This window comes from Nelusetta ayraudi, unplaced genomic scaffold (genome assembly GCF_046127955.1).
Source record: "Nelusetta ayraudi isolate G7.1 ecotype Tasmania unplaced genomic scaffold, CSIRO-AGI_Nayr_v1 ptg000017l, whole genome shotgun sequence".
Classification (NCBI taxonomy): domain Eukaryota; kingdom Metazoa; phylum Chordata; class Actinopteri; order Tetraodontiformes; family Monacanthidae; genus Nelusetta; species Nelusetta ayraudi.
The window spans coordinates 5,464,068-5,475,089 of NW_027466067.1; the positions used below are offsets into that span (position 1 = coordinate 5,464,068).

At 46.9% G+C, this 11,022-nt stretch overlaps 1 protein-coding gene and 1 long non-coding RNA gene across 3 annotated transcripts; both read right to left on the bottom strand.

Moving 5' to 3' along the window:
* Positions 1-1,194: 1,194 nt before the first annotated feature.
* LOC142887366 (potassium voltage-gated channel subfamily A member 2) lies at positions 1,195-4,493 on the bottom strand. Its single transcript, XM_076024975.1, has 3 exons — positions 4,139-4,493; positions 3,913-3,989; positions 1,195-2,986 (listed from the first exon to the last, which is right to left on the bottom strand). The coding sequence occupies exon 3, from the start codon at positions 2,835-2,837 to the stop codon at positions 1,341-1,343; it is 1,497 nt and encodes a 498-aa protein (XP_075881090.1). The 5' UTR covers positions 2,838-2,986; positions 3,913-3,989; positions 4,139-4,493; the 3' UTR covers positions 1,195-1,340.
* Positions 4,494-8,338: 3,845 nt separating this feature from the next.
* On the bottom strand, positions 8,339-10,733 carry LOC142887055 (uncharacterized). Of its 2 annotated transcripts, none has more exons than XR_012926494.1 (2): positions 10,460-10,733; positions 8,339-8,787 (listed from the first exon to the last, which is right to left on the bottom strand). It is a non-coding gene; the product is annotated as an uncharacterized LOC142887055 (long non-coding RNA). The 2 variants fall into 2 exon arrangements; XR_012926493.1 differs by lacking the exon at positions 10,460-10,733 and adding an exon at positions 9,106-9,906.
* Between the last annotated feature and the right edge of the window lie 289 nt (positions 10,734-11,022).

The following is an 11,022-nucleotide window of genomic DNA, read 5'->3' on the forward strand; positions in this document are numbered from 1 at the left end:
ACGACTGGGCCGTTTGTGATTGTTAGGATATCGTTTTGGAATATAGATTTTGGACCTGCAGGCAACTTTATATATATAAAAAAAGTGTTGATTTGCATCGAAGGCAGTGTACAGACAAATATACAGTGGCGCGATGAAGCAAGTGGGACGTCGATACAAGTTATCATTCAGAGAAAAAACATCATGCAGTAATCTATTAGGTCTACCACTAACAGCACCTACCTACTGGCTATCAGTTTAGTCACAGTTAACCTATATGTATCTGTAGGAATAAGTACAGTGTGCGTGTGTGTGTGTGTATATATCCGTGAAAAACAAACAAAACTAGAAGAAACATTCAAGTTGTCCTCAAAGCTCTGCAGTAAGACCAGTTATGGGTGAATGGAAGAGGGGACGCTTGCATTGCAATACATACAGTACATGTAAGACCAAAGCAGTGTAAAGTCAAGGCCATTCTCAGCCGCTCATCAGATACTGACGCCTGCTGGGAACAAACAAAATATAAATTTAAATATATATATATATATTTATATATATTTATAGGTGTCGAACCATAAGCTTTAGCGCTGATGGCTGTCATTCATCCTCGGGAATACCGTGGTGTACTCGACCACCAACCTCGTCTCAAAGTCAGCCGCGGGCCATAGCAGCGCAGGAGCGGGCTGGCTTTATGCTCACACGTCCTCTTATTCCTAAAATGTTGAAGCAAGATGAGACAGTCTCGTTCCATTGGCTCCGGGAAGCAGCAATATGTGGCTCGCGAGAGGCGACTCTTCAGAAGGCGCATGGCAGGGTGGGTATGCCTTGGGACATGAATGGACAGAGGGACGGAGGGGCGAGACTAAAGCCTGGCCTGTGCTGCGTTGATTTTCTTTTGTGAAAGTAATAAGCTTTCTTGTTAGTATTTTTTTATGCTGTGTTTCTCCCTTGGAATCTTTTTTTGTGCACTACTCTTGGCTACTACTATGTGCAGGGAATATCTTGCTTATTTTAATTTTTTAAAACTTTTTTGTTCAAACAGCCACACAGACAAAGCCAACTCCATGCAGAGAAATGCATTTCTTTTTTTTTTCTTTTTTCTTTTTTTTAAACTGTTTGACAGCTATTAGGAGTCTACGGGCAAGGTGCGGGGAGTGACTATCGGAATGGCTGCGGAGTAGCAAATGGTCTTAGTAGTTTTCTTTTTTGTGTGTGTGTGTGTCTGTCTGTCATCAACATCCTGAATTCAGTATTGCCTTGGTTATTTTCCAGTACAAGTGACACGAAAGGCCGTACATCTCTCCTGTCCGATGGGTCAGTTCGACATTTCCCGCTGCGATGGGGAGGAAAACAGCCGTGGACTACACATCGGTCAGCATCTTGGTGATGTTCACATAGTTTGTATTGGCAAGTGTGCAGTTGGCCGTCTTCAGGTTCTCCTCCTGGAAGTCCTCGTTGCTGTTGTTCACGGCCTCCTGGATCTCCATGTAGTCTGATTTACTGATGGTGGAGCCACTCCGGCTCTTCTTCAGCTCCTCCGCCGAGTCGGCCTTGGCCACGTTGACCTGCAGGTACTGCGCCTGTTCCTCGCCCTCGGTCTCACGGTGGTAGAAGTAGTTGAAGTTGGACACAATGACTGGCACGGGCAAGGCGATGGTCAGCACACCGGCAATGGCGCACAGAGACCCCACGATCTTGCCACCGATTGTAGTCGGGACCATATCTCCATAGCCGACTGTGGTCATCGAGACCACAGCCCACCAAAACGCATCTGGGATACTTTCGAACTGCGACTCGGGCTCGTCTGCTTCCGCAAAATAGACGGCGCTGGAGAAGAGAATGACTCCTATGAAGAGGAAGAAAATGAGCAGGCCCAGCTCTCTCATACTGGCTTTCAAGGTCTGACCTAAGATCTGAAGGCCCTTGGAGTGGCGGGACAGCTTGAAGATTCTGAACACTCGCACCAAGCGGATGACCCTGAGTATGGCTAAAGACATGGCTTGCTGACCCGCTTGACCATCGTCTGGACTGTCTGCTAGCTCTGTGCCGAGAGTGATGAAGTAGGGAATGATGGCAACGATGTCAATGATGTTCATGATGTTGCCGAAAAATCCAGCCTTGCTTGGGCAGGCAAAGAAGCGCACAAGGAACTCAAAGGAGAACCATATGATGCACAGAGTCTCCAGGATGAAGAAGGGATCGGTGAAGTAGGTGTTTGTGTAGCTGATGATCGTGGTGTTGGTCTCGGGCGAAAAGACCTTTGCGTGTGACTTGTGCATTTCATCTTCCTCGTTTCGGAAAATAGGGAGGGTCTCCAGGCAAAAACTGACTATGGATATCAGGATGACCATGACGGAGATTATGGCAATAATCCTAGCAGGACCTGAGCTCTCTGGGTACTCGAACAGCAGCCACACCTGTCTCTGGAATTCATTGTCTGGAAGAGGTCGCTCCTCCTCCTTGATGAAACCCTCATCCTCTCTGAAAATCTCGATCGCCTCATCGCCCAACTCGTAGAAGCGAATCTCCTCTGAGAAAATGTCAAGGGTGACGTTGACCGGCCGTCGTAGCCGCCCCCCTGATTGGTAGTAATATAATATGGCGTCAAAGCTTGGTCTGTTCCGATCGAAAAAGTACTCGTTCCTTAGCGGGTCGAAGTACCGCATCCTCTTTTTGGGGTCCCCTAGTAAAGTCTCTGGGAACTGGGAGAGGGTTTTGAGCTGAGTCTCAAAGCGCAGTCCTGAGATGTTGATGACCACCCTCTCGCAACACTCATGGTCAGCCTCAGGGTCGTAGTCCTGCGGGTGCCCTGGGTGTGCAGCAGCTTCGTCAGAGGGGTCGCCTGTGGCAACAGTCATTCTGCAGGGTGAGGAGGCCTGCACTTTTCAGTGTGTCTGGGTCCTGCAGCCTGGAGAACTGCAGGCAGGGTCCAGGATGGGGAGGGGGATCGACACTGTACGGACCCGACGGCCACAGGATGTCACCTAGGATGGGACTGCAGGATGCGCTATGGATAAGGCACAGACAGACAACACAGTCAGGTGGAGAGGAGTCATTCGATTCAATAGGTTAGTCATGTCCGGAATTTACAAAGGACTGAAAATAGATAAAAGCGATGGAATTCTTTAAAACTGCATCAAAGAAGTTGAGTAATGTGACAAGAGTAAATCTGGCAGAAACAGAAACTTGATACCTGCAGCGCTGCTTCTGACTTGGGCAAATTAATATGCATATACAGTATTCGTCTTGCATATAAATGACCTCAATGCAGTTAACGCCAGGTGCTAGCTGGCACCGGAGCCACAGAGCATCATATATACTGTACGCTGAAACAGAGATCCGCTGCAATGGACGTCGTTGGCTGAAATGAATCAGACTACCTTTTGCAGTGAAGCCATGCATAAATATGGCAATGCAGCAGGCACCAAATTCACACAGACGGCATCCTGTCTGCGATATCACAGGGGGGGGGCAAAAAAAAAACCCCACAAATGTGACACGCTGCAACACAAGAGTTACTGCAGTACCAAACACACACACGCACACACACACACACACACACAAAAAAACCTTGAATTAATTGGCTTCAAGCTCACTTCTGTTAGGGTGTGTGTGTGTGTGTGTGTTTTTTCCCCCTTTATTCTCGAAATGGTGCCTGTCTCTGAAATATTCAAAAACAGCAATAAATAATTAATCCACAGAAGGAAATAGGTTCCAGGAGAGAGTGAGAGTGAGAGAGAAAGCTGTATCCCTTGTCTGCATCAGTTCATCTAACAACTGGTGCACAGCTGCCACCGAACAGAAAATAGAAGAATAACTGCAGGCTTATTCCTATTTCGCACGGTGACGGTTCATGTCTGAGCGTGCAGGATCAATAGCGGCGGTGGGTGACAGGTAAACACTGGCCGCCGTAATCTCGGTTTCGTTACATACCTGCAGACATCTTTCCCGAATCCGACGTGAGGTGGTGCTCCTGCTGGACGCTGGTACCAGGGAGGCGAATAAACCAGCTGCGGCAACCAGGGGATCCAGTGGGTTAAAATAATAATAATAATAATAATAATGATAATAGTAATAATTCATACACACGCTCACGAAAACACACATATACCGATATATGCAAGTAATGTCCGGTATCGTACGGCCGAGTGGTATTCACCTCATGTTGTCTGCAGCATCTTCCGCCGCGCGCACCGGCTACAGTACAGTATGTGGTGCGGGTGTGTCCTCGCTTTCCCCTCCCCGACTCCCTTCCTCCCGGTAGGCTGTCGTGGGTGGATGGCGATTGGCAAAAAAAAAAAAAAAAAGAGGGTAGAGGAGCAGCAGGAGGAGGAGGAGGAGGAGGAAAGGGGGGGGAAAGGAGGAGGAGGGAACCGATCGAGGAGGTGGCGGTGCTTCCCTCAATAAAGAGAAAGGTGCTGGGATCAGCAGAAAGCTTCGACCTCCTCAAAACACGACCGCGCGTTTTGAGCCGCGCGGAGCCGCGAGACAGCCGCAAAGAGAAGAAGAGGAGGAGAAGGAAGAGGATGGTGAAGATGATGATGCTGATGAAGAAGAAGAAGGTGAAGCGGCCAAAGCGATGTAAGGAAGGAAGGGAGGGTGATGGAAAAATGTAAAAAAAAAAAACAACAAAAAAACAAAAAAACAAAAAAAAAACAAAACAAAAAAATAAATAAAATAAAACATCTGCAGCAGGAGACGGAGGTGGGTGGAGGGAGGGAGGGAGTGGGAGTGAAGCGTGGAGGGAGGGGTGGAATTTTTTTTTTCCACAAAAAAAAGATAATCCTATTACCAAGATTTAATAATTAGACGCTTTCCTGTTGCATCCACGGTGCCTCCATCTTTGATACTCGCTGCCAGGATGAATTTGAGAAATATTTTTTTTATGATGATCATGATCATCATCATCATCTTCATCACAACAACAACAACAACAACAACTCAACAGCGGCGCTTCAGCTCAGCCTCCACTTGATGCGTCACCAGACGGCTAAGTTCACAAGTCTCTAGTTCAGCATCCCAGCCCCCCCCTCCACCACCACCACCTAAAAATATGGTTTCCAGTGCCTGTGCTGCAAATATACAGTCAAGTGCACCGTGATTCCCACACTCTCCCAAACAACACACACCACCCCTCCTCAAAGCCTGCATGTGAGCCAGGCGCGTACGCTGGCTTCAAATGACACGTATGAGAGAATCGGCGCGCGCGCGTGGTGGGCCACAACAACATTATGCAATTACACCGAGCCCCGCCCATGTAGAGCTCAAGCGGCCCTACGTTGCCGCGGCGGCGGTGGTGTCGGCGGGCCGGAGCTTATGTGTTTATTTTGGAGGTGAGGAAGGAGGGGGGGGAGTGAAGGGACGTCTTCCTCCGCGGTCAGCTGTGGGACGTGTGAGAAAAGCTCGGCGACGACCTGCAATCGAGCGCCGCCGCGCATACCAAGAGACGCACGCTGCTGTTTTCACTGCTGCTGCTGGAGGATTCAAGGGTGCTCCGCTTGCCTACCGCTCCTTACCTTATCTGCAGTGTGGGCAATTTAAAGGGGTACACATCTCCTGTGTTGCTGCCGCTTGCTGCTGCGTTGCATTTTAAAAAGGCCAATCGAGGTTGCGATTGGGCGAGTGAGAGATAGCGTGGGGAAAAAAAGCAGATCAAAAGGTAAAGCGATGAGCCGTCCCAGGCTGTTTCTCGTTTCGCGAGTGCCGAAACGTTCCTCATTGTGCCTCGCGCACGCAGATTTATTGCCGTTATCACAAGCGCGCAGGGCCCGGCGTTAACAAAGCTTGTTTCGGCCTTCTAATTATTATTTTTCCGACACAGCAGTTATATTTGTAGCCTTTCCCGGCAACAAGCCTGATTAATAATAGATTGGTTGGGAAGTGGGACAAAAATAGTGCTAAACCTCCACGTTTTGTGCCCATCCATATCCGGGAACAAAGAAAAGAGAGTGATCAATAAAACGCTCCCGCCTGCCGTCCGCCGTGACGGCACAGGAGGGGAGAAGACGACCTCACAGCGAAGTCAAAGGTCAGCGGGAATCCCCAGCCAGTGAGAGCTGGGAGCAGTGGTGGCGGTGGGGTGGGGGGAGGGGGATGATTTGTGTGGGACTCGGCTTTGCCAAGGTTGCTCTCTTGGCAGACCTGCTGCTTCCAGCCGCTTCCCCTCCTGTCAGTCCGCCTGCCTGCCTGCCTGCCTGCCTGCTGACACCTCTCACTATCTCTTAATGGCTTTCCCAGGTTCCTCATGACAGCGCAGCCATTATTTATGAGCCGGGTTGGGGGACCATTACAAAGGCTGTTAATGCAGGCTCTAAAGCCGCAGTTCACTTTGCATTAGCCTGCGCGCTTTAATTAAAAGAGAAGGGTCCCAGCACTCCACGTGCTGTGTGTGTGTGTGTGTGTGTGTGTGGGCGCGCGCATGTGCACGTTTCAATCAGACGGCGATCGGCCGTCCGAGTCCGCTGATGAGGATGTATGAACTTGCTCCCAAGACGTTTGGCGGCTCATGTTCGTCACTGTCAGACGTTGGCCTGGCTGAAGGACGAGGAGAAAATCAACTTAAGGGCCAAAAAGGCTCAAGAGGCCATAATCAGTGCCTTTAAATGACAAACTAATAGGGTTTTCTTTACTTGCAAAATATTGTGTGGCCCATAAATATAGAAATGAAGTCAACTAATGGGACAATAATACAAACTTAACTTCCTTTTCAAAAAGCTGTTTGTCAAAACAAGGATCAGCAATCAAACCCGAACTTGAAGTGAATCCTCAGCTACTCAAAATTCAAACAAGAACTCCCTGCACACTGGGAGCTACATAAGAAAATGCAAGGAAGAATTCCTACGCAAAGAAATCATACAAAAAGGGAAAAGAAGCAGGTCCGTTCAGTTAATTTGCAGTCACTTCCAAATCTACAGCTGGGGAAGAAAAAAAAAACATAGTTGTCTTATCTGCGCTTTAAGACTAGCTAGGTTAGAACAGCTCTATCCCCATTTTCCACGCGTGCAGGTTACTAAGATCTCTTTTGTTTGTTGTCTGATGTTCCTGAGCAACTACAATCCAAGCGTCCGTCCCTTAGCAAACACAGAAATCTAATCAAACGGCAGACGGAGGCTGGCCTCAGCTGCTCCCTCAGGTGTCTCAGTGCAGGAGGAAATGACACAGGTAACTTTCCCAGCTCATCGTTTCTTTGGCTCTCTGCTCCTGCCCTGGGTCCTAGTGCTATTGTGTTTCCTACCCTGTCAGTGTGACTGATACAGACAGTGAAGTTTAGGACCCAGAGTTTATACACGCTGCATATCTGATGAGTGACTCAATGGAAAAACTTTCTATTCCCCTGCAAATTATGACTCCACATTTTCTCCTCCCGCTGAGTCATCAGAAAAGAACAGAGCTTAGTGCTTTATTTCACATTCAAATCTTGGTATTTCTGATGATGAAATGACAAAAAGCTTGACAGATAGTTCCAAGGTGACTTTTAGTTTTCTCATTCTTGTCAGCTGATGCCAGCCAGCCTTTGTGAGCAGCGCTCCCTCTCCCAACACAGTACCACCCGGCTCTGTTATACTGCATTGCAGCAGCCACAGGTCTGCACACACACACATGCACACACACAGAGCGAACAAAAGTCAAACTTTCCTCACTATTATGCCACTCTGTGCAACAACCATTAAAAGAAGCAGGTGAGCATGAAAACTACGCTCCAGCTTTTATGCATAAAATATTGAACCGCTCTCCAGGCCGTTGCCCTCCTCAGCAGCAGGGCGGTGCTATGCAGTGGTCAGAGGCGCCAGCGGATATGTGACAGAGGGATTTACACTTCCGCACTACAGCTTCTAAAGCAGGCATGGGCAAACTATGGCCCGGGGGCCATATGCGGCCTGTAAAGCTTTTTAATCCGGCCCGCCGAACTTGATGAAATGATATTCATGATCAGTAAGTCATAAAATAGCTGTATTACATCCATTTTTCAGTGTTTTAACAGTAATTTCAATTAAGAGCTAAGCAAGGTGGGGCTTCAAAGACACTGACTTTGTTGTAAAGCATTTGTTCATTTTCAATTAACATAAAAGCAACATGTTTTCTACATATCCCATAATATATTTTTTCGCCTATATGAGGTGAGTCACCAAAACACTCCATCCATCTGCTCCTGCTCCAGCCCCCGATGTCAAATTGTAGAACCCATTGTGGCCCCCCGAGTGAAAAAGTTTGCCCACCCCTGTTCTAAATATCTTTGTTGATTGATGTACAGTATATTTCTTTTCATGTAGTTCTGACGTGATGATTAGCCTGGATTTTGTTCTTGGTGGAAACAAGACATTCAAAACTGTACAGGACAATTGGAACAAGTTGATATTGGTTTACTGTTAATATCCACTTTTATTTCCCGTCACACCAAAAACATTTAATAAATACAAACAAAGTAACACTCAGAATAATAAAAACAATCATGTAGAAAATTCAGGTAACTACTTATTGCCACTCCTGTGAGTCATGATCTCACCCTGTGGCCAAACCAAGGAAAAACACTGCTCAGCGGCAGCCTGACAAGCTCACATCTCAGCTGAAAGTCTATCTATTTAACTCTCCAGTATAGATGAGTCACTCCGGCCACCACAGCTGTCGAGAAGGACACTGGAGGTTCCCTGCAGAGGAGACGTGAAACCAAAGGACGGAGGTCGGCGGAGCGGAGGCGCTCAATAAACTGAGCGACTCCAGTCTCTTAGACGTTCCAGTGCAGCTCTGTGTCCTTTTGCCGTCCTCTGGTGCTGGCGGGACATCTGAGGCGGAGACAAAAAGAGGTGGGGGCTGAGAGGGAATGGGAGGAGGAGGAGAAAAGAAGGAGTCATCAGATTGAAGCACGGCAGGAGGAGAGGAGAGGAAACTGGACAGGAGCCAGAAACCAGAAACCAGGTTTGGCAGAAGGCGGAGCAGAGGAGCGAGGACGCTGCTCCGCTGCTCCGCTGCTCCTCTGCAGCCTCACTGGGATCCCTCCAGCTCTTTGTTCACAGAGACGGAGATGGCCGTGCACTGTGCTGACTCACAGTCCCGTTCACCGACTGAAAAGTTGCTCAAAAATTTGGTGGGGGAGAAAAGAAAAGGGAATAATAAACAAAACAAACAAACATGCATCATTCCACTGTGTGCTCGCTCCGGCTCTGGTTCCATACAGCCGGCTAACCCTCGCGCTGAGTCAGTCAGCCGGTGAGTCAGTGTCACTGTTGCGAGGGATGCCCTCGCCATGCATTTAAAGGATTTGAGAGTGAAGTGAAATCCAAGTCAAGGTAAAGTGCCTTCCTGCCTCCCGGAACTCTTGGTCGTATTTCGCCAAGGACGCTTCGGAAATGAAACACCTGCCTGCAGAGGGCTGGGGAACGACAGAGGATATGTGTGTGCCACAGTCGGGATCGGTGGGGTTATTTTCTGCAGTGCCTGCAGCAGAGTGCAGCACCCCTTAAAGGCCCAGTGTGCAACATTGGCTGTGAACTATAGTGGAATAGACGGAGGATAAAGACACCTGGAACTTTCAAGGAACTAAAAATAAATTGCTGTGTTTTCACGTGCTATTAATTTGAGTCCACACACACAAAGTGCAGGTCCACTTGCCAAGTAGGCAACAAACACTCAACATGCACAAATCTGAACCATAACCAGAAGGTGGACATGCTCAGGGTTTTGTAATTGCATGATTTTTGCTGATGGGCGTCCACGGGGAATTTTGCAGATGAAATTTACTGATGTTAGAAAAGAGTTTGCAGAGTGACGTGTAAGCCAGCTGCAGTCTGCAGGGCAGCTTTTGCATATAAATGCATATGTATTAGATTGCAGTGCGCTTTCAGACCAGCAGAGGCTGCTGAAAACCTTACACTCCCGCAATTCCCCTTCAAGCTGTTCTGAGTCTCTTTCCTGTCAGTCAACCCCACTGAATGAGAATCCTTCTTTTCTTCTTCAAAACAGGCAGTTTTGTATAATTGTATCGTTGCATCCATCCAATCAAAATGCAAATGCATGTCCAGGGAAACTTGTTTCAAAGTCAACTGAAAAAAGCCAGATCATTCAAAAACCGCATCATTCATTTCTCAACTTCAGGATTAGGAGGTCTAAGCGGTGTTATACTTGCAGAAGTTAGGCAGAACCATTAAGACCATTAACAAACACTCAAAGTTTAGAAACTGTTCTCCCCAAGACCAATCTTTTTTTTTTTTTTAGCAGGGGGCCGTAAACAGAAGGCTAATCTTGCTATCTGTTGGTGATATTTGGTAGTGTTTTTTTTTATTTTTATGGGGGGTTAACATGTGCATGGTTGCTCAACTATAATCAATCCAATCGTAAATGCTCAACAATAAGATCTGACAATATGAACGTGATATTATGGACCCGACAAAATACCAAACAGCTGCATTGTTTGTTTGCCGCAACTCATATGCAGATTATATTTACAATGACAGTGCATCATACACCCACCACCTCCCCCGCTCACCGTGTCATTGTGATGTTGCAGTTTCCTGCACAGTTTGCCCGTGACTCAAGGAACCGAAATATCAGCCGGAGATTTTCTGCTGCCGTCTGACGCGAAACGGAGCTGGCAGCCGCTCTATTTCTGTCCCCGATCGCGAGCCGCACGCCCCGTAACCTCAAAAACACACTCACCTGATTTTTTTTCTTTTTCTTTTTCACACTACGTGACAGTACTCAGTGACGTGCTCCGTCTGGAGATGGACAGACCGGCGCTGGGAGGAAGTGGCGCGGTGACATCACACCTGCAACTTCCCCATCCGGGTGTTTCAGGTAAAGTTGGGACCACGATGACGAAGAACCTTTTATATATATATATATATATATATATATATATATATATATATATATATATATATATATATATATATATATATATATATATATATATATATATATACATATATATATAATTTTTCGTTCAAGTTTACATATATATATATATATATATATACATATATATATATATATATATATATATATATATATATATATATATATATATATATGTATATATATATATATATG